The sequence below is a fragment of the Aulonocara sp. 'chitande type north' Nkhata Bay genome, linkage group LG18 (assembly GCF_057382095.1).
Source record: "Aulonocara sp. 'chitande type north' Nkhata Bay isolate Kocher_YH1m ecotype deep benthic linkage group LG18, A_spYH_male_GT1.1, whole genome shotgun sequence".
Lineage (NCBI taxonomy): Eukaryota > Metazoa > Chordata > Actinopteri > Cichliformes > Cichlidae > Aulonocara > Aulonocara sp. 'chitande type north' Nkhata Bay.
The window spans coordinates 39,052,751-39,075,403 of record NC_141361.1 but is presented as its reverse complement, the minus strand read 5'-3'; the positions used below and the strand labels follow the sequence as shown (position 1 = coordinate 39,075,403).

At 43.6% G+C, this 22,653-nt stretch overlaps 3 protein-coding genes across 7 annotated transcripts in view; 1 reads left to right on the top strand and 2 right to left on the bottom strand.

The window, feature by feature from the left end:
* Positions 1 to 5,328: 5,328 nt before the first annotated feature.
* atg10 (ATG10 autophagy related 10 homolog (S. cerevisiae)) lies at positions 5,329 to 12,666 on the bottom strand. Of its 3 annotated transcripts, none has more exons than XM_086272021.1 (7): positions 12,574 to 12,666; positions 8,964 to 9,068; positions 8,741 to 8,887; positions 8,491 to 8,665; positions 7,992 to 8,089; positions 7,821 to 7,918; positions 5,329 to 6,678 (listed from the first exon to the last, which is right to left on the bottom strand). In XM_086272021.1, the coding sequence occupies exons 1-7, from the start codon at positions 12,649 to 12,651 to the stop codon at positions 6,558 to 6,560; spliced, it is 822 nt and encodes a 273-aa protein (XP_086128147.1). In that variant the 5' UTR covers positions 12,652 to 12,666; the 3' UTR covers positions 5,329 to 6,557. The 3 variants fall into 3 exon arrangements, with proteins under 3 accessions (XP_086128147.1, XP_086128146.1, XP_086128145.1); XM_086272020.1 differs by having other exon boundaries at positions 5,329 to 6,648; positions 12,485 to 12,622; XM_086272019.1 differs by having other exon boundaries at positions 5,332 to 6,678; positions 12,485 to 12,622.
* Positions 11,920 to 21,630, top strand: LOC147309160 (THAP domain-containing protein 6-like). 2 transcript variants are annotated; one of them, XM_086272023.1, is made up of 4 exons: positions 11,928 to 12,300; positions 14,555 to 14,747; positions 14,827 to 14,913; positions 14,995 to 21,630. In XM_086272023.1, exons 1-4 carry the CDS (start codon positions 12,221 to 12,223, stop codon positions 15,205 to 15,207), a joined length of 573 nt encoding a protein of 190 aa, XP_086128149.1. In that variant the 5' UTR covers positions 11,928 to 12,220; the 3' UTR covers positions 15,208 to 21,630. The 2 variants fall into 2 exon arrangements, with proteins under 2 accessions (XP_086128148.1, XP_086128149.1); XM_086272022.1 differs by having other exon boundaries at positions 11,920 to 12,300; positions 14,827 to 21,630.
* The window catches only part of fam110b (family with sequence similarity 110 member B), a 57,560-nt gene continuing 51,154 nt past the window's right edge, over positions 16,248 to 22,653 (bottom strand). For both annotated transcript variants that reach the window (XM_086272017.1, XM_086272018.1), the window contains one exon: positions 16,248 to 22,072. In XM_086272017.1, coding sequence (XP_086128143.1) covers positions 21,163 to 22,072 — 910 coding nt within the window. In that variant the 3' untranslated portion in view covers positions 16,248 to 21,162. The remainder of the gene's footprint in view (positions 22,073 to 22,653) is intronic.

The following is a 22,653-nucleotide window of genomic DNA, read 5'->3' as shown; positions in this document are numbered from 1 at the left end:
ACTGGGACATTCTCAGCTGCCATCTGCCCTGAACAATGTGAACCATGATTCATCCGTGAAGCGCACACCTCTCCAACGTGCCAGACGCCATCGAATGTGAGCATTTGCCCACACAAGTCTGTTACGGCGACGAGCTGGAGTCAGGTCAAGACCCCGATGAGGACGACGGGCATGCAGTTGAGCGTCCCTGAGACGGTTTCTGACAGTTTGTGCAGAAATTGTTTGGTTGTGCAAACCAATTGTTCCAGCAGCTGTCTGGGTGGCTGGTCTCAGACGATCTTGGAGGTGAACCTGCTGGATGTGGAGGTCCTGGGCTGGTGTGGTTACACGAGGTCTGCGGTTGTGAGGCCGGTTGGATGTGCTGCCATATTCTCTGAAACGCCTGTGGAGACGGCTTATGGTTGAGAAATGAACATTCAATGCACGGGCGACAGATCTGGTTGACATTCCTGCTGTCAGCATGCCAATTGCACGCTCCCTCATTGCTCGTGGCATCTGTGGCATTTTGCTGTGAGACAAAACTGCACATTCCAGGGTGGCCTTTTGTTGTGGGCAGTCTGAGGTACACCTGTGCACTACTCATGATGTCAGATCAGCATCCTGATGTGGCACACCTGTGAGGTGGGATGGATTATCTCAATATAGCAGATGTGCCCACTACCACACATTTGGACTGATTTGTGACCACTGTTTGGGAGGGATGGTTATATTGTGTATCTGGAATGAATTTTAGGTCTCTACGTCCATCCCATGGGGAATGGGAGCAGTAACAAAGGTGTTGCGTTTATATTTTTGTTGAGTGTAGAACCCAATACGTCTCTCTGGGGGAGGGTGTCAGAGGGCCAGCAACGCAGAACACTAGTCCCACCTCCATCAGACACTGATGCGATCGCCAGCCTCAGCTGTGAGCCTTCCAGCCACACTGACAGGTGGTCCTCGGCCAATTTTACAGCAATTTCCAGGATAACCAGCCGATGAAAGTGGACCCACTCCACCGTTCCAGCCCGAAGCCACTCGTTCCACATCCCTGAAGGTCCTCTCCATGACAGGGAGGCTCATGGTGTAGTCGGGCCTCTCCCCACAGGAGCGGCAACAAGCGGTAGGGCCCACTCCTCCTCCGGCCACCAGCACACCTCCACCATGGGCGCAGAGATCTCCTTCTCCTAGGCGTCATCTCCCTCCACCATCCGGTGAAACATCACAGGGAGTTTTCCAATACCTCTGTCTGTCGCTCGGCTTGGCCCTGCACTGCCTTCAGTCATTTAGGATGACTGTTACATTACCGCAACTCAAATCACCATTTGCGCCAGTGACTCAGGCGGCTGCGCGGGACGAGGCTCCGACATGCCGGCCGGGTTTTGGCACCATTTAAAAGGGCCGGCACAACTCAGTACTAAGCCTGTGTTCTTTGTGCTTCTTTCACACATGCCTGCTTTTCCCAAGACCTCGCACCCAGAGGTGGAGTGCCTGCTTGGTGCTCCGTTCCAGTCGTTGCTCCATCAGCTTCTTCGCACTCTCTCCTCTTCCCAGTGGCTACTAAAATGTGGAAGGCATGATTAGATGACGTTCACCATCTGTGACAATCAGCCTCCCCCTGACACCATGCCCTAAACCCACTGCTCCACCCGTCCTCTGCAGTTGAGCCACCAACCACACCCCACGACAAATTCATTCATTTCTCATTACTATGCATTACTCTCATATACTGGATCATGTATAACATGCCTACAGTCTCACACACTTACCTAAATCCCTATCTAATGAGGACACGCTCCCTTTGAGTGTTTATGTTTTTAACACAAGCTAACAGCATAGCTGAAAATGACGATGCGTGCACTTCAGGTGTTCATTGTCAGCCAAGGTTTTTCTGTCTTGTGCGTAGTTTGCACTTTAAAATCACATTCATGTGATTAAAAATAAAATCAGTCCAATGGCTACTCCTCAGATGTTGCAGACCTCTCTTCCATATCCTCCTCCTTCCACATGAAATGAGCTAGGATGACTTTATGTACTTTAAATATTCTTTAAAGATAAAATTTTGTTACTGTGTCAGGTGTGTATGTGAATTACGTGCACATACAGTGTGTTGGTAAACTTAAAAGCATAAAAATGCGGTAATTTTATTTTTCTGTTTTTGTTGGCCATGGCACCTAAACTATGTAGCATTATCTGTCTGCACTGACATGAGAGTCAGAGAAGTATTAGCACACAACTTCTGAGGCCAGTAAACAGCCCCCTCTGCTGGGTATCCTAGCAAACTACATGGAGCCGGTCTCTGGTACCTCTGCAGCCTCTTGATTTTCCAGGTAATTTCCAACCGCCTCAAAAGTTTGAAAAAAAAATCTCACCTATACAATCTAAAACTATACAATCCATTTTTTTCTATCCATCCATCCATTTTCTTTTCTTTGTCTGTGGCTGGGTCGCAGGGGCAGCAACCTAAACTTATCTGAGGGAGCACGAGGCATATCGAGGCCAGTCGAGAGCTGGGGCCTTCTTCTGGTAGGTAATGCCTGAAACACCTCACTCAGGAGGCATCTTAGTCAGATGCCCAAACCACCTCCTCTCTCAGGTTGCTGAACGCCTCACCCTATTTCTAAGGCAGAGCCCAGCTACCCTTGGAAGAAAGCTTTTTTTCAGCTGCTTGTATCTACAATCTCATTCATTACACTAAACACATAAGTGATTGTGGTGTCGTCCAAATCCAGCATAACATTCTGCCTACTGACAGGTAAATTGAATAACAGTGATTATCTCTTCATCATGGCAGCTGTGAGTGGGTGGAATATATTAGTGAGTAGTGAACATTTAGTCCTCAAATGATGTGTTGGAAGCAAGAAAATGTGCAAGTAGAGGGGTTTAAGAAAACAAAGCCCAGATGACTGGATCAGAGTATCTCCAAAACTGCAACTCTCGTGGGGTTTTCCTGGTCTGCAGTGGTCTGTCTAACAAAAGTAGTCCAAGGATGGAAGGGTGGTGAACCAGAGACGGGGTCATGTAGGGCCAAGCACCACTTAAGCCCACGTGGTCCAATCCAATAGATGAGCTACTGTAGCTCAGACTGGGAAAAAGGTTCATGTTGGTTCTGATAGAAAGATGTTAGAATACACAGTGCATTGCAGTTTCTCAACTCACAACTTAAAGGACTTAAAGGTTACGGTTGTCACTTAATTGTCCAGGCTTTCTTCTAGTTCGTTTTTGTAGTTCATGTGTTAAATCAGCTTGCCTTGTGTTTGATATCATTCACCTACCTGCTTTCACAGACCAGTGGATATGGGCTTTGGACTCATAGTAGACACAGTAGAAGCCTGCCTCCACATCAAGCCTGCACAGCATGTCATACATGCTCTTATTCCGGTCTGAGGTGGTGATATCCACCGCTCAGCCGTGATAGTGCAAAGACTCTTCAGAAAAATAGCCATCCTGATATTTCTTTCCATTAGCTTCAAAAATAATTTTAAGTTAAGCTACACCTCATGATATAATAGTTTTCTGTATTTTTGTATTTCCACTTAGTTTTTTTTAACTAAACAATGACCTGGTTTAATATGTCTTGTTGTTGATCTGACTTTGCATTTAAATCATTTTAGAAACTGTTTCGGACCAGCTGATTCTTTTAAATAGCATCCTCATATGCAAACCATTAAAGGTGGTTGGGTGTCATCAAGGGGTGTAGACTAGATCTCCTGAAAGCTGCACGCTCAGTCCTGTCTAAGTTTACATCCACAGTCACAGTTTGTATTTGTGAACATTGCAGCATCTAACCTTTGGATGAATTAACTGGGATATGTGCATTACCCGTAGATTAAACAGAATATAAAAGAATTTAAAATGAGCTTTAAACCTTCCCCAAAGGTTGATTCGGTTCATCTGGACGCAGCGTTTTGTGGGAGAAACGCTTCGTCACTCATCCAGTGACGTCTTCAGTCTCAGCTGACTGCAGGTTTCAATCTTATAAACAATATATTTGCATAATGACTGAAACCAGCCCACTGAAGGAGCAATGGACTGGGAGGTCATTTCCTTTAACTGACCTCCCAGCCCATAATAATGAAAACACAGATGACATCTGACCAGGATTTTTACATTTAGTCTTCAGTATGAGGTCCATTTTGATTTGTTTGAGTTTAGGTACCAGAACTACATCCTTCGGCTTTGGAAAATATTTAGAACTGGGTTCAGACACAGCCATTTAAACCCTTCAATACATTCAAGAAAAGTCCATTCTCTTTGATCCGTGTCGGTTCTTAGCCATCCAAGTCATTGTAGAATAAGAAGCTTGGAAAGAACGCAGCTGGACTTGTTTAAGTTTCGTGGAGAAGTTTCACTTCTCATGCAAGAGGACTCTTCAGTTCTGAGAGTACTCTGAGCAGGTCATCTTGAATACATCTGGATGCCTAAATACACTTCCTGCAATTTAACTATCCAATTAGTATAACCGCACAGTAATAAACGGGTATACCTAATGAAGTGATTGTTGAGTATTAGTACACTGTCTAAAAATACCTTAAGCTCAAGTATAAATCTTAGGGGTTTTTGTTTGTTTTTTAAAATAAGGATTCCAATTCCTTCATGTTCAAATGACATCCACCTATACAGTGTGTAGTGTTACTTTCCTAAACACTTAAGTCACCCTCGCCAAACTCCCGGTGGCGCCATCTTACCTAAGGTGTCCTTCTGTTCAACTTCCCTGTCAGACATGCACCATACACACAATGCAGTTAACTGATAGCATTATTTAAAAGCTTTATTCAACTGAAGCTGGATATCTTAGTTTAATATCTTAAGTGACCTAGCCTACCTACTTCCAGAGGCGCAATATCCACAGACTCAGTCAATACAGGCTGATGGACATCTCAGCCTGCACGCGTGCGATTGTGACTTTATGACGACACTTACCTTTGGTTTCAGACGTGGAGCACCTGAACTGGCTGCTTTCCAAAGCAATGCTGAATGGTCTGTGACAGACAGGGTAAGGCTGTAGCTCAGGAGGCTGAGCATCTACTGATCGGCAGGTTAATGGATCAATCACAGGCTGTTCTGGTGAAGCGCTTTGAGTGCTCAGAGTAGAAAAGCACTATATAAGAACTGTTCTAAATATATTCAAATTTTGATAATTATCAATACAAATTTATATACTATGCCATCCAGAGACCTGAAAGCGGCACTGTTTAGTGCACAATGAGATGGAAATGTCCAGTGAGATCCCATTTGTGGTCGTCTGTCCTTTCACAGTGGCCTGACATCTAATTATGACACCTTATTTATTCATCATTATCTGTTTCTTATGTCATGAACTGGCTCAAAGAAAGCAGGAGATTGCAGGGTTTACTTTAATATCGAGTCAGCAAATCAGTGTATGCTACTCGCTTCAAAGTCCGACACATTTTAAAAATGCTTTTTATGCTTTACATTTCAGTGTACACCATTTTAACCTGCCTGTCACTCAAAGTACTTGAGTTTGCTTTACAGTAAAAAAAAATGCAGCATTATCATTGGCAGTGTTCCAGTCATCCTTCAAGTCAAGACCGTAAGCAGAACTACTGCCTACCACCTACGTCATCAGCAAGATTTACTGTATACGGTCCACGTTGACTGTGCATCTGAGAAAACCGTGATGATGGCTTGATAGTATTCTTACTTTCCGGAACACTAAGCAGCAAACAAAAAACCTTAAATTAAATAGAACTTGAATAGTTACATAATTATCATTAAAATACAGACTATTTATTCAGAAAGGTGTTCTGCACTTGCACCGATGGATTAAACATTTCCCGTGAAACGCTAATTACATCTATAATAAAAATATCTCACAGGCTACACTGATGTGGCTCCGTTGAAAACTCACCACCATCAGCTGACCATATTACTGTATTGACTATATTTAAAAGAATCAAACGTTGAACTGTTTTCCCACTCAGAAAGATTCTGTGGAATACTCGGCCACGCCCACTTGTTGGAGATTTCCCACCAGGTGTTTCTTTCAGCATTATACAACTTCTCTTAACTCTCCTCAAACTTCTTTTGAAATGTTTTGCTGGTATAAAATGTACAAATGCATTTCAAAAAGGTCATGATTGGTTTCGTTTTGTATCATTTCAATGAGGTCTGCAAATCCCAGGATTATATTTTTATTACATTTTGCACAGTTGAGTCTAAATTCTAGCACAATATGTATTGTATACATTACATCAACACAAATATTAAATGTATTAATAGCACAGGGCATCTCTCCAAAGCACGGAGTTGGTATCTAATCAAAACGCTGATTTTGACAGTGGTCAAATTAAAGGAAAAAGAGCATCTCACTACGAGTTCAAGCCGCCATGTGCCACTGATTCTCCATGTCTATGGATCTGTAGTGGAGAGATGGGCCGCAATTCTTCTGTAAGATATTCCATGTTTTGATGATGAAAGTGGAGAGCGTTATCTAACACTGGTCCAAACTCTCCCCGGACGGGGGAGATGTCACTCATTTGCAAGTCTTCCTTGCAAAATGTCGCACAGAGCCGCCTCCACGGTGCTGCTCATCAAATCTGAAGCAGAGCGCTGTAGCTCTAGTCAGGCTCACTGCTGCTGGGAGAGGACGGATGGAGCTGGGTGCAGTACTTCAGAGGGACGTCCAGACCCACCACAGGACCCACCACACTGAGCCACAACAACACATAGTTCACTGGCCTGCCCACACACACACAGACACACACACATATGTATGAATCCAGCTTTTCAAAAAACAGAGGAAGCAACAACTGCATCAAAAAGAAAACTGCAAAGAGTCACGATGTTTGAGTCGACACCCTCTGTCAGCTCAAACTTTTATATACTGGGACAACAAAGGAACCAGATCTTTACCAGGTTTTAAAATGATTTAAATACAGACTCGGATAAACAACAGAACATGAGGTATTATACCACGCTGTTACTTATTGAACAAAAACTAATCCAAAACGCAGAAGCAGAGATGTCGACAGCAGGACTGTATTTCATGTTACTGTTCTCAGACTGGTTTGATGTTTCAACGCAAGATCGTAGTGATGTTAAACTCGTGTTGCAAATGACTCTGAAAAGCAACGAGACTGAAAATGTAACGAGTTGAAATCACAGATATTCGTATAAAAATGAAGGAAGATGTTAGAAAAATAAAGAAAAAAGTACCTGAAAATTCTACTTAAGTACAAAATCAAAGTACTTGTACACACACACACACACACACACACACACCTGTATTTCTGCTTCGTTTTGTTAGTTCCAATATGTCTTGTTGTTGATCTGACTTTGTATTTAAATCATTTTAGAAACTTTTTAGGATCAGCTGATTTTCTTAAACAGCATCTTCATATGTCACCATCAGAGGTGACAGAGGGTGTAGACTAGATCTCCTGAAAGCTGCACGTTCAATCCTGTTTAAGTTTACACCCACAGTCACAGAGTAACAACCAGAGCTACGAGTGGACAGCTGCAGAGTCCTACGGTTCCCGAGTTAATACTTTGAACCAAACTGACATTCAGTTAGTGAAAGCAACAACATGGTGTATGCGTCAGTGTGACACCATGTGTGTTGATGTGATCTGATTTTGCAGCAGCAGAGTTGGTCTTGAAAAAGCGTCCAGTTTTCACTAATGTGGACCTAAAAATAAGTTTGTTTTTTGAAATGCAATCCAAATCCAACCAGGCTAAAAATACAAAATCAGAAACATGCCACAAAAGCCTGAGAAATATTTTAATACAGGAGTCAATGTTCCCGAGCTGCCTGATCAACAGAGCAACACTGAGCTACCTCAGAGTTTTACATCAACAGCGCTGTGGTTCGGCGACCCTACCTGGGCTGTTCCTGAGCCTCCTGCAGCACAGGCCTCATGAACTCCTCCGTTCTACAGGGGTGGAGCATAAAGAAAGGCTGACCCAGCAGAGGATGCTCCTGGCACACAGACACAAGAGTAAGTGGACTGTCAGGAGAAAAGTAGAGATAATGATGCCGAGACTTCCTTTACCTGTTGAGTGATTGCAGTCAAAGGACTGTTCTGAAGGCAGTGTCTGAAGTTTGGATGAACAGAGCTCCACACGTCCTCTAACATCAGACTCCGACCCTCTGACAAAGAGCAGTGCAAAACGGGTGAGTTTATACCACAGGGACCTGCTGAGGGACGACCTCCTGCCACAGGTTAGTGCATCATCACCAACATTAAGTCTGAGTCGCCTTCATACTGATGAGTTTAGTTTTCATTCTTCTGCCCTTTGTTCTGCTGTTTATGTTTCGTGGTTGTGTTACTCGAGTTTAACCAAACATCATCACTTCCACCTGTGTACTTGATTTACACAAAATACCGAGTCCCTTGAAAGAGCTACACAGCAGTTGTGGAGAAAGCTGCTGCGGTGAAACATCATGTTGGTGGCGAGTGGCAGCAAAGGCAAACGCTGCGGTATCCTGCTCAAACAGGAGGACACGGGGGTAGGTGTGTGTGTGCCGTGGCTGCCGTATGTGTGACTAACCCAGGGTGAAAGCTCTGAAATACAGCACAGGAGCGCTGTAGCTGCAAGAGTACAGGATGTGATACTCGTACTGAAGCACGTGGCTGCTGCCTTCAGACAGCACGCAGACTGCATCGTCCTCATCACCGCCGTCGCCTGTGATGCCATCAGAATGAAAACGGGTAGCAACAACAGGCTGTGGAGGAAGAGACACATTTAGTGATATTTACTGGAGAGACAGCTGGAAAATGAAGCGCTGTTCAAGTTTCACCTGCGTCCTTTCCTGCTGCTGCAGTTCTTGGATGGGGTGAGCGAAAATAGGGGAAACTGAAGCAGCTTCCTTCTGTTTCTGTGCATCACAGCAGTCAGCTACGACTGACCTGAGAACAGTCTTCCTGAGGTAGCCCTCTTCTGAACCCTGTACCAAAATCAGACTGCCTTTAAAGCACAGCTCCAGGCTGCTCATCAAGATCAAGATTGAGAGGCCTCCTCACCTGGACTGCCTCCCAGCTCCAGCCATCTCTCAGATGCTCAGACTGCTGCAGGAGGAGCTGACAGCAGGAAAAGAACTCCTTTTCATTCAGCGCACACCCACTCATCTATGCAGAGGACACACAAAAACAAAACAGTATTTCATGTATAGTCAGACTGTGGATGCACGTGTGCCGATATAAGTTGGGTGCATAAATATCAGGACCAAGACAACTCAGATGCAGGTGAAGTGCAGCCTTTCAGCTTTCATTCAGCAAGTTGAACTAAAAGTTTGCATAAAAATATAAGTAACTAAAGCATTTATTTAACACAATCCCATCATTCCAGGGGCTCAAAAGTAATTGGACAAATCAAATAACTGAAAATAAAATGTTCATTTCTAATACTTGGTTGAAAATCCTTTGCCGGCGATGACAGTCTGAAGTCTTGAACTCATGGACATCACTAGATGTCCTCCTGACTCTCCCAGGCCTTTACCGCAGCAGCTTTCAGTTGCTGTTTGTTTGTGGGCCGTCTGTCTTCTACATGTGAAATGCTCAGTTGGGTTAAGATCAGGTGACTGACTTGGTCATTCAAGGATATTCCACTTCTTTGCTTTAATAAACTCTTGCAGTGCAAGCTGTCCAGCGTTCTTCATGGAACACTGGATATGGACACGCCTTACTCATGGAGAGTGTTGTTCACGTGATTGGCTGTTGTGAAGTCTTTTCTCATCACCATGGTAATGATTCTGCAGTCATCTGTAGACGTCCAGGTCTTTTTGTGTTTCTGACTTCACCAGTGCTTGCTTTCTTTCTCAGGATGTACCAAACTGTAGATTTTCCATATTGTGAAGACATTTCTCGGATGGGTTTGTTTTTGCAGCTTCAGGATGGCTTGTTTCCCCTGCATGGACAGCTCCTTTGACCACATGTTGTCTGTTCACAGCAAAATCTCCAAATGCAAGCACCGCACCTCAAATCAGCTCCAGGCACAAGGAAGGAACTGCCCACACCTGCCTGTGAAACAGCCTTTGAGTCAACTGTCCAATTACATTGGTCCCTTTAAAAACAGGGTGGCACATGTTAAGGAGCTGAAATTTCTAAACTCTTCATCCAATTTGAATGTAGATAGTCTACACATCATGTCCACGTCCATTATAGAACTATAACTGGAATATGTTTCAGTAAACAGGTTAAAAAACTAAACTTGTGTCAGTGTTCAAATATATATGGACCTGATTGTCTTTGAGCTCATTTTACGTACAGATGCACTGACCTCATATTTAGATGGAATATTGCTTAAAGGCAAGATGACTCGTGTATTTCACCCTTGCTGTGACAGCGTTTTTCCTACGTTTGCATAAGTGTTTAAGTTGACTGCTAACTGTGAGTTACCAAACCTAAATGCGCTCACGCTAGAGATGCTCTTCTGCTTCTTCACTCCCTCTTGCTCATTATGGTTGATGTAACAGTTGTTGGGACACTTTTGTTACACTTACAGTAACGTAAAGCATAGTCTTAATTGATATTATCCCTTATTGTCAGGGATTCCACATGGGAGGTGAAGAACCACAAATTGTTCATAGTTAAAGCAAAGTTACGTGCTACATATCTTTATGCATGCTCAAACAACTGGGTAAGTACATCCCAGAAAGTTGATTCTTTTCATCTGGATGCAGCATTTTTGGTGGGAGAAACGTAATGCAAGCTCTTCAATGCAACCACAGCATTGTAAGAGCTTGAAAGTACCCTTAGTGCACAACCAGCCAAAGCGCCACAAAGACTGCGGGCGCGACACGTGATGGGACACAATCAGTCTCCTCAGACCGTGACCTGTCCTGATGATAAGAGGTTAAAAACAGAGCCAAAGGGTCCGACTGTCCAAGGTGGACGGCTGTGCAGGTCTTGGAGGATCCTCTGATGTTGGTGTAAACCTGATCCAGTGGTTTTCCATTCCATGTTCCAATGGGAACGTTTTTGTGGCACTTTGGTAACACAGACTTCAGGTTTGTGTGGTTAAAGTCCCCCGCCATAATAAAGGAACTAGCCGGAAGTCTTGTTGTTTACTGATGGCATTATGCGGTCTACTCACAGCTAATTTTGCACTGGTCCATAGATGACTGTACACAGCAAAGACAAACAGTGTGCTACGTTCAATGCTGAGATGAAAAGGTGTCCATTTTAGCAATGTGAACTCCGAGTCTATGGAAAATGTTTTTCTCCAACAGCAACATCAGTCCAGAAGTTGTCTTTCAACAAATGCACACACCTCTTCCTTTGTTCTTCTCAGCCTCTGGTGTGCAGTCCACTCTGTAGACACTGTGTCCCTGTGTTTCCACAGCTGCATCTGGCATGTTCTTAATACAGCCATGTCTCGGAAATTATTGTTCCACACCTGTCACTGACAAACTAGAGCCTCAAATCATCCGTTTTGTTGAAAAGTGAGCGAGAACTAAACTGTGCCGAGACTAACGTAGCCCGGCTCTAATCAGAGAGTGTGCAGGTCCAGTCGGTTTTGATTCCAGGGCCGAATTTCTAAAAAAGAGATTTAGCTTTGAGGTGGATCAGTGTTCTTTTTGTACTGACGAAAATGAAACCCTAAAACATTTCTTCCATGCCCTATCACACAATGCTTTTGGTGTGACATAAAAAATTGGATTTCTCTAAAAATGAATGATGTGCCACCATTTGAACTATATCATGTTTTTTTATATGGATCATCTAGCTTTGGATGTCTCTGTCAGAGATATTTACCCAACATGGTATTGAGTAAATATCATATCCATTGTGCTAGATGGGGGAACTCTAAGCCTTATTTCCCTGGTTTTATTAATGATTTTAAGTTTTTTTTCTTCGCTTAAAAAGACAAAGAGCAAATATGCCAAACATTTTTACCAGGGTATTGCCCATCTCCTGCTATTCTAAATTTTGACTTATTTTATGTTTTTTGTTTCACTGCTCCCTTTTATGCACAATTTAAATGCCTGCCATGTATCTTTTGTTTTTTTAATTGTACTTTTTTATTCATTTACTTTTTTATTATTACCCTAATTCTGTATTTCTTGTACTGTTTCTAATTTTCATTTGCATTATTATCCGTGTTCCTCTTTGAGAGTTTGTATTTTGCAATTGCTCAATAAAAAAACAGTTTGTTTTCCGGATCACGTGACCACTGCGTTCATGATTCATACGTGGGTTCCTCATCCGGCTCCTGAGACGTGTTTATACCGCCGCCATATTGCAACGGGGTTCCTCGGGTCAGCCCAAAATAACAGAACATGCCAGACTTCTGTGCCGCTCTCGGGTGCTCTAATCAAAGGAACGCCAACACCAAGCAGCAGGGAATAACTTTCCACAGGTGAGCCGCTACAATACTACTGCTGTACGACCATAGCATCTAGTTTACGACTATTAGCGTTTCTTCACACAGCAGAGTGTCAACAGCTTTAACACAGTTATTTAACTTTAAGCTGCCAAACCATTAAAGCGTCAGTGAGGCTGAACATGGAAGCTGTGAGTCAGCTGGGTGCTGTAGTACTGACCCACGGCACGCGACGGATGCGTTGTCTGTGGTAATGTTGCTCCTGTGTGCGGGTAGAAAACGGCTCCAGTTTATTTCATCTGCACTCACCAAGCACAGCACTGCGCGACGGGTCCCGTACGAAACTGCCACATCCGTTTTACGACAGTTCCTACCGCTTTCTGTCATGGCACCGAGTGACGTTGCAGCAAACGTATTTATTATTTATGCCACAGTGATGTGCGACACCACTGATTTCCTTTCCGATCCTTTGTACAGAAACTTCGTGTGATTTAAACTTCTAGCTTCATAACGATCACAGGACATCAGACAACTTGTCCTTATTGTTTAATTATGAAGGATTATCATGTAGAAATAAAAGCCTGAAGTTGTGCGTTAACTGACGTTATGTGAACACGTATATCGTGTCATTTAACATGTATGTACTTGCCTGGACATTTCAACAAAAATACTCTATTCACACTTTCCCTCATCCACGGTAGTGCAGCGCCACACTACAAATTTTGATACCAAGTAAACACAGGGCCACTATTGCCGATATCCGTACCAATAATTGTAAGTTATTCAGGCAGCTGATTGGGGGAGAGTGGTGTGCCATCACTTACCAGATTAAGTCTCAATTTGCAAATTCTGAGCACATTTTGTTCACCACTATATCACTGTCATTGTTACTTTGCAGAATAATTAGTTAACACAACAAAACACACCTTTCAGCTTGTCATGTGTTTTGAAACTGGGTTTTTGGGGACCTGGAATGTAAATGTTTCTGTCTCTAAAGCACACAAAAAGGTTTGGAAATTTTTTGTAGTGCATGTTTGAGGTTTATTTTTTCAAAGAAATAATTAACACAGTTCAGCGGGCTACATACTGAATTTGAAGGATGAAAGCGAAGTTGGACCGATCCACCCGCCTCTAACGTTTACGTTGTAAAGTGGGACTCCAGTTATTGTTCAGACAACAAGAACAATGAATTGCATGGCCTTCTAAAAGTGATATTGGAAAAAAAATAATAGCTGATTTTTGAATCCAGTAAGTTCAGGTAACAGATGTCTTCATGTACCTGTATGGAGATATTTCCCCATTCAAACAGCAGTGCCCACTTTGTCCCAATGCGCCTAAACAAGAGGAAAATGCTGCTCGTTTGTTTCAGGCAATCCAGCACACCCAGATCTTTGGAGAGTCTCAGCTGCTGGAATAGTTTTTGATCATTTCAGTTTCTTCAGATGTTAACTGTAATTATTAGAGAGATTATTATATTTTTGTCACCACTCTTCCTTGAATACTTGAGATAAAAAAAATCTAACTTTAGTGCTTTGTATGTTAGAACTTTACTCTTCTCATTGACTGAAGCACCAACAACAGCACAAGCAAGCTTGGGCCGGGGGCTAGTTACGTGGTGCAGACGGGGGGGCCTGTGACTGCCCCTGCCATGCTTTGTGTTCCCCTGCTGAAGCATGAAAGAGGCTGGGGGTTTATGAGTCGTGGTTCAGTAGAGCACGCCTGTCCTTGCAGTGGTTTGTAGCCTCTTGGATGTTGATGTGACTCACAGCCACAGGTTCAGATTCAATGGGGGAAAACAAGAGACAGTTCATCACGAGAATGTGCTGAATTTCAGATCTTATCTTTCAGATATCAAAGTGAACATGAAGCTCATTTTCCACATTATGGTCATTCTAGGAGCCAGAAAAGAGAATTCTCCTGGGTATGCCCACTGGGTAATGACTTGCAGCCAATCAGTGCACAGTGTCCTTTGTTTCTCAGTCAGAACCAGCACTTCCACACGGTCAAGGGAAAAACGGCTTAAGGCTCCATAATGGGATATGGTGAACACAAAAACAGGCAGCTGTGTTGAATCAGCAGTGCTAACATGAAATGAGAAAAGCTGAGAATAGTTCATTAAAAGGAGGACAGGGTGCATCAACATGTGGTTGTGTGTATACAGCGTTGACTTTGAAGCTCAGAGGGGGGAAACCTCTGAGTTCTGAGGGACCACAGTAGTGTACTGTGTACCTTGTTGCTACAGACAACAGGACTACATGCTGTTCTCCTCATAAGGCTCTTATCTCTGTAGGTTCCCGAAGGACAAAGTTAAAAGGCAGTTATGGAAAATGGCCCTGAAGAGAAGAGACTTTGAGCCAAATGACCGCTCGGTTGTCTGCAGCTGTCATTTTAAAGCAGAAGACTTTGACAGGACTGGACAGACAACTCGTATAAGAGAAGGAGTGATCCCATCAGTTTTTTTATTTACAAGACATCTTGGCAAGGTGAGTATCACATATCACAGGCTGTGTTGAACCGAGTGATAACTGTGAGGAAAACCTTTTGCACTCTGAACCTTCCCAGGCACATACTGCAACCAGAACAAGCAGGACCTCTCAGAAAGCTGCAGAAGAACCCCCACAGGTGCAGGATGTGGAGCAAACAGCATCTGTGAGTGACAGCTGCCGTTTACACATTCTGGACCGTCATCAGTTAGAAAGCCACTTTTCATTCAGTCGTAATATTTTTCAGGATCATCAGTATGCGCTAGACCCAGTGCAAGTAAAAAAGCGGTTAAATGAGGCCCGGGAGAAGTTGGAAGAATTGCGTCGGGACTTAAGAAATGCTAAGGATCGGGAAAGAAGGCACAAAAAGACAGTAAAAAGCTTGCTGGAGGATTTGAAACACAAACACATGCTCTCAGAAGAACTGCAGCAAAGACTGGATGATATTCTGCTTGGCTAAACCGTGGCCTCTCTTTGTCGCTCCACTGGCCTGCGATGTTCCTAAAAAAACAAAAAAACGTTGCTCAGATTTGATATTAAAGTTCTTAAAAAAACAGTGTTTCCGTGACAACATGTGGGTTATATTAGTGTGATCCTTTGTAAATGTTCAAAATAAAATCTATAACACTTTTTTAAAAACCATAACAAGTGAAGTGATAAACAGTGATAGAAGTTTATCAAACATAACATTCATACTGGAAGCAAAGGAACCTCTCACTCATGTCTCATTAAGTGCTCGTCAGCAAGCAGTAGACAAACGTAGCAGCACAGGTCGCTGTGTGCTGCTGTTCCAGGCTTTAGAGCAATTTAATGGAATAATCTGACAAATAATCTGACCTGCTGTGTTGTGGTTTCAAGGCCTGATATTGCACATAACCTAAGTAGTCTTGCAGACACAGCATGCTAACGATGTCTTAGTCAGGAGCGTCTAAGATCCACTCCAGAAGGCTCGGCTTGTATCTCAGGGCAGAATTGTGAATAATCCCGCAGCTTTTTACTTTCACATTAGATTTTATGTGACTATTATCAATTCTTTCCCGTTTTGTTGAACTATTCCATTGTCTGCTACACAAACCCAGATTCTTAAGCATTAACAAGCTGTTCTTTTAAGCTTGGTTCATGCGTGTTATAGAGCTCAACCTTCGTGCAGCTCCTCTGCAGTAACATTAAGCACACCTTTGATCTCACGAGTATCCAATCAGATCTCGAGACATATTTTTGTACTTACAATAAATCATTTCATCTCTTATAGTCACTCCCATTTATATTTATTTAAAAGCCCAGCTCTATCATTTAGAGTTGCTAGTATTGAACCGATCATTGTAATACTTGAAGTTAACAACCTTCACCTTGAACGAGTTCAGTTTATTTCTGTAGCACCAGATCACAGCAGTCGTCTGTGCCAGCCCAGCTTCACGTTTGGACTGAAGAGAGCAGCCGCTGCTCAGGTTCCACCATCTTAGTTTAACAGGTCAACACTTACAAACATGAGCGGCAAGACATGGGAAAAGAAGACATTTATTGAAATAATGCAAAAGAAACTAAACACGAAGACATTTTTGTAATTTTTTTCTCCCAATCAAGCAAAATGTAACAGTTTCCACATCAAAAAACATGATCAACACTGAAACAGTCATGCCCGGCTCAATCCGACAGTTCTGTTTGAGGGCAACAGCAAAACAGCAGAGCTTTGTTCCCGGTCTTTTATAACACAGAAAAAACTGAAACACAACACACCGTCCTTTGAAAATCAAATATACATTTTCTTACAATATTTACACTTTGAATGAAAAGTAAAACAATTACCACTCTACATCCTTCTGTCCCGGAGTCAAAGGAAAAGCACATCATGTCGACAAAAGTGAAAATGGCACACAATGTCGCTGCTGCCGTACCATGCTGTCAGGGAGAAGCAGCAGGGTTTGCTTGATTCCACAAAGGATGCTGGGAAGACGTGAGACAAATGAAGGGTCAGGAACATGCTCAGCCTCAGGACAGGGCCAGTCCTCCAGCTGGCTTCACTTCACATCCACTGTCTTAGGAACATTAAACATCCCGCAACTCATGACAACTGTGTCCACACACTTTAGGATCACTTGGTTGGTGTTTTGTCTAATAACTCTGAGCTAGGGGTGGGGTTGTTGCTATTGTGAATGGGTGTATGTTAACCTAAATCATCAGAAGCCCCTCGGACACTGCACGACTATGGTAACGAGTGTCCTGCTTTACTGTTAATTATCTTTTACACAGGAAGCATCGCATTGTGTTCACTAAAACATCAAACTAGTGACTAAGACCAAAAACATAGTAAAAAAAGGGTTTAGGAGAAGTGGGCTAATTGTGTCACACATTTGCATACATGCAGTTGGAGGGCTCCCCCTGCTTGTCATTAAAAACAATGCTTTGACTTATTAAACATTTTAACCCAAACCACATAACCTGCAGCTGATAATCGGGTGTTGTCGCTGCATGTTCCTAACCAAACAGAGTAGAAAAGCGCGATATAAGAATCAGAGTTTAACAATGAATTTCATGACTTTTTTTTAATGTTTTCAGAGCACTAGTTTGACATTTTTAGAGGTCACATTTATATTCAGTATGCTGACAGTATCACTGTTCAGCATCATCTAATTATATCCTCTCCAATGTTAAGTGGGTATCTTCAGTTACTACCATTTTCACTTGTGCTGGCAGTGTGTGCTCGCTGACTGAAGAATCAAGCGCTGGTTCGGGATCTGACGAGAGCCTTTTATACTGACACTTGGACTCAAGACACAACTCATTGCGTCTCCTCTAAGGTGCAGAGGCTGCTGGGAGAATGATGAGTCCTCAGAGAAAACCACTGCTTTCCTAGTACTTGTTTCCTTGTTTCCTTGCAGCTGAACTGAGTTTTTGTGTTTCACGAGGCACGTGTTATTTTCAAGAATTTGATGTTTGGAGGGTTTTTGAGATTATTACAGCTGTACACTTTGTTCATAATTACTCAGAAGAACAAGCATTATACTGTGACCCTAACTGCTCCAGCTCAGCAAAGACACGTCCCTGTGCATCATTTCAGGAAACAAGAACTTGTTCCTGTACCTGAGAGCACTATGTGAACAGCTAACCAGTGATGTACATTTAGAAATGTTTCATATGTTACATTCACTTATGACTGCATCTACGCTGCACCTGGAGTTCTGCAAGTATGAAACATTCAAAGCTGTAAGACATCTGGCAGCAGCTGTGTCCATTAGGTGAAGCTTTTCCATTCTGACACTGATTGTAAGCACGAAGGTGCTTTGAGCAAGCACCTTGTTTTTGGTTGCATTTGAAAGTGGACGGCTTTATAGGGAGCTTAACTAACATGTGAGTCATCTTACCCCCAACCCAAATTCAGTTTAACGTGGCAGAGCAGACTCCAGCTGTTTCAGACGTTTATGCTTCCACAGCACCAACACTATCTGCAGTGCAGGATGAGGGGCAGTGAAGTGAAGCCAGCAGGGTGCTTGGACCTTTGCAGACCTGTAAGTGAGCTAAAAGGAGGTGGTGGTGGGGTAGATGGAACTGCTGGCTGAGGCACTGCATTCACACCCATATGGCTTCAGGCCTTCAGACATGTCAGCGGCTTGCAGACAGATGTGAAGGGTGGTGTGGAACTCAGTAATCCGGCCACCGTCATTATTAGGAGCAAACAAAGGCAGAACGAAAGACTTTGCTCCTGTGATGGACTGACTGAGGGTTTGGATACAGTAGAGAGATGGAGTCAGCGCAGGGTGGCAGACGCACTGCTGGAGCTGTGTGTGGCTGCAGCGTGCAATCAGCGTGAGCAACACTTCAGTCTGACACCTTCATACACTGTTCTGCACTGCAATACGGTATGCATAATATTGCTTTCAGTGTAGGTGTTTGCACGTGGTGACACATGATGATTTGTACCAACACTGTTTCGACAGGAGAGTCTTGGTGTCCTGCAGCTTCACTCACGTTCTCAATAAAGGTTTGGACCGTCTGTGGATACATCTACAGGTCTGATTGTTTCAGCTTCTTCAACACCGGGCGTTTGGTTTATTTGGCTGCCACCAAAGAAAAGTCAGTAGTTGTGGTCTGTTTAATAGTCCCACTGACATCGGCGGCATGAAGTCAAGGTTTGGTACTTTAACACTTCTGTTGATGTCACCCTACGTCATGAAAGCAGCCTCACGGAAGAAATCTGTTCATTACCACAGTTAATTTTGACTTGAGTGGTACAATGGCTGTCTGAATGGGGAAAGGCTCCAACCCTCTGTGACCTTAAGATGGAGAAGTAGTTGGGAAATTCCCATTAAAACCACGGCTCTAATATCAAAAGCTTTCAAATTGAAACTAGAGGTCATGGTTTTCTCTAGAATACTGTAGACTCTTCACTTTACAGTGTAAAGTGCTTTGAGGTGACTGCTGTTGTGATCTGGTGCTAAATAAATACACCTGAATTGAATATGTCGTCTACAGATATCCCACCACAGGACACCTAAACTCTCCGCTGAAATGTTCTGTTGGCTGACACGGCAGCGTAATGAGACATTTGGCGATAAAGGCCAAAGAGTGCAATGATTTGATGGTGTAACCACATAAATATGCTCAGAGTTTGTGACATTAGTTTTTGTTTCATGTTCCTTGCTTTCCTTCTTGTCTCACTCACCACCCGCTCCGATGTCTTTATTTTGCAACTCTAACACCGTCTGTATTTCAGAGTTTTTCAACAATTTGCAGCAGCTTCATTGAGGCAAGTGACGAAGTCATCAATCCATCCTTTAACAGTCACTTTACGCAAATATCAAGTGATTTTACCGAGTTTGCTCTGACAGTTCAGTCGTGTTTGCAGCGGCGTCTTTCACAAGGTGTGTTTAGCAGCCTCATCAGCACTGCGTGCGGGCTGTTCTCACAGTGGACATTTGGACTTGTTACTGTAGGAAAGCACAGACGATGACTCCGTTCCACCAACTTATGAACAGTGACAAGTTATGGAAACAGGTGCTACTTGATAAGGATTTTCACTTTTTATTTAAAATTCATGTGCTGTTTAACCGTGGGTTATAGCAACAGGCATTTTATTGGGGCCATTTGTTAACTGCACTGTTACCCAAACCTCACAGTGTTGCTGTCTGGGGTTGCCAATTGCCCCGTTTTAGCTGTATAATGAGCAAACACTGGTTTGCCCCTTAGTCCACTTTAAATGTCCCATTTATTGACCATTACCTGCAATGTCACATACAGTGCATATGTGCACTACACCCAGCTGGTTGTGTATTGTGCTTCTGGCATGCCAGAGTGTCCCGTATTTGTTAGCTAAAAAGTTGGCAACCCTATTACTGTAAGTGAATGATGCTACTGATGTTTCTGATAAGGCAAAAAGCTGGAAACTGGGGAGCTGATCACCTCAAACAATCAGAAAAGTACTGTGAGGAAGAACTTCTGTGAGGTGCTAGACAAACCACAACGAGTGTGACGTCATTCACCAATGGTTTAGCAATAAGCTACATGCGCTGCATTGAGTGCAAATTTAGGCAGAAGACAGCTGCCTCCGTCCAAGAAATGTGCTGATTTAACGGGTCTTTGTTGTTTAAGCTTTCAGTTTATCACATGTATACATTTACTATGCAAACTTAGTCACAGGGTCAGAGGTTAGGTTTTTTTTGTTTCTTAGTGTCCCAAAGGGAGAACATATCCAAAGTATCTGTAATGAGCGATAAATGTAAGCAAGACTGAGGCCTGTATAAAATATTTCTGTGCTAGCTAAAGACAGTTAACCTGTAGCTTTATTTTTCTAACAGACAGCATTTGTGAGGTAAGATGATGTTCAACCACTTACAACTGGCCGACTGTTTCCTACTTAGGATGTGACCATGAAAGAGCACAAAAGTGGACTGAGGAACATTTCAAAGACGATGAGTGCAGGTGTCAAAGGCTACATTCAACAGAGTGTCAGTCGTACTGATGTCTGACAAGTCCAAATGTCCTCTGTGAGAAACGTCTTCAATCCTTTCTACTGCGATGGCCACATTATGGATCCTTGGACAAATGTAGTGCATTTCACTTTTGTTCCTGTTGCTTACACAACAGTTCATACAGTGTCCACAGAGAAGCAGTTAACGGCCACTCTAGAGTAAGCACTGAATTTGCTTTTCCTCTTCCTGTTCTTGGTGTTTTTCTTGTTCTAAACTTTGGAGGACTGCAGTCTTTGTCTTTTCTATAATCTTCAGACACTATTTTGTCTCTTTCCTTACCTGGCTTGGGTTATACCTGTGCACTCCTCCCTCTTTCATTCAGCTACACACAGTTGAAAAAGTTTTCGTTCAGCAATAAGACAACAGCCTCTTTATCTGTGAGAAATGCCGCTGCAGTGATTCCTTCAGAGATTAGGACAGTTTGTCTTTAGCCTAAAGAACCTCCACTTCTAAACATGGGACACTTTGTGTGACTCTCTCGCCTGCTTAATGCTATATAGCCATTTAATGACCCTTGCATTTCGCTCCACAGCCGAAATGCCATATGGCACACGCTCCCCAGCCTCCTCCTCTTCGTCCTCACCCTCATCCCCATCTGACAGACCATCATTGGAAGATCGCCGAGAACGGTCGCAGTCAGAGGAAATCATAGAAGCTGATCGGAAATTCAAACTGACGATATCCGAGTTGGCCCGTGCAAAGTTCTCCGGACCAACCGCCTCCAGCTCCTCAGGGTCGAGTCCGCAGTAGTTAAAAAAGCGTTCCACATCAGCTCCGGCCCGGGCGTAACGGTCTGACAGGTCTGATTTAGATCTGTGCAGCGAGGAGCGACGTGCCACTGACGAACCAGGTTCTAGCTCGAGGTTAGGATCAGCTAACATTTTTGAAGGATCTCCAAGATCACAAGGTAGCGACTGAGGGGTGGTGTTGTCACAAGGTGAGGGGGATGGGGCAGGACGAGGGGGAGGCAGTGACAAAGAAAGTGCAGGAGGAGGGAGGGAAGCAGGTTTGGGTTTTGGAGGGAGGGGCGGAGCTGAGGAGCTACTGGATCGTGCAGTACGGAGCGGCTTGCCATTGCACAGTCGCAGGAGGTCGGAGGATGAGTGGGAAGTAAGCAGAGGTGGCAGCGGGGACCGAGAACGATCCATAACGCCTCCTTCGCCGCTTCTCTCATCTTGGACTCGTCTGCTGAGATTCAGGTTTCCTCCCTGTTGCGGACTGCGACGCCCCCCGCTGTTGATCGGGGGAACCTTCAGTGAATGGGAGAAGGATCGGAGGGAGTGTGAGGTGCTGGGACTGGGAGTCGAGTCGGGTGGTTGTTCGTTAAGAGTCATGGTAGACCGATAGGTTAACGGCATCCTAGGAGCAGAAAACAGAAAGCTAAAATCCAAGGAGTCCAGCACAAACTAAATAAAGACACAGACACAAGTATTTGGATGGTAGCTTAGCTTTTGAAAACTTGCCTTTATAAACCACCACCATCAGCAGCCAAGTTAATGAACACCAGCCAACTGAGCGGTTGCTATAAGCACAGAGCTAGATTTACTTTTGATGTGCACCAGAGCAAGCCCCGATTTTGATGTTGGAACCTCCTGGTACTAAAGAGAATCCGTGACCGCACAGCTGAATGTTAGCACCGCCCACAGCTCTTACAGTATTTGGCTATGTTAAATAGGTACCATCTGTGGACAGCCGAGTCAGTCTGGGCTGATGTCACCACGTGGATTAGCATTCACAGCGGAGTATGGAACTATATTTATTTCAAAAGTTCAGAGTGAGAAAAAACATTATCTAAAGTCCTGTCACGTAATTTCAAAGTGCGTGCTGTGTGCATGCTTCTGCCGTTTAGCACACACATGCCGCTGAACGCGCTCAAAGCCAAATCCTGCTCGCCAAATTACTTTTCACAGTTTGGAGGCCAAAGAAAGAGACGCCCTGAT

Coding starts and splice junctions, on each gene's coding strand:
- LOC147309160 (XM_086272022.1), top strand. CDS start 12,221: ATGCCAGACTTCTGTGCCGCTCTCGGGTGCTCTAATCAAAGGAACGCC. Junction 12,301..14,554: donor CAGGGAATAACTTTCCACAG/GTGAGCCGCTAC, acceptor TTATCTCTGTAG/GTTCCCGAAGGACAAAGTTA. Junction 14,748..14,826: donor TTACAAGACATCTTGGCAAG/GTGAGTATCACA, acceptor GAACCTTCCCAG/GCACATACTGCAACCAGAAC.
- atg10 (XM_086272021.1), bottom strand. CDS start 12,651: ATGACAGAAAGCGGTAGGAACTGTCGTAAAACGGATGTGGCAGTTTCG. Junction 8,888..8,963: donor GGAGCTGGGAGGCAGTCCAG/GTGAGGAGGCCT, acceptor ATTTTGGTACAG/GGTTCAGAAGAGGGCTACCT. Junction 6,679..7,820: donor GAGGCTCAGGAACAGCCCAG/GTAGGGTCGCCG, acceptor GTGTGTGGGCAG/GCCAGTGAACTATGTGTTGT.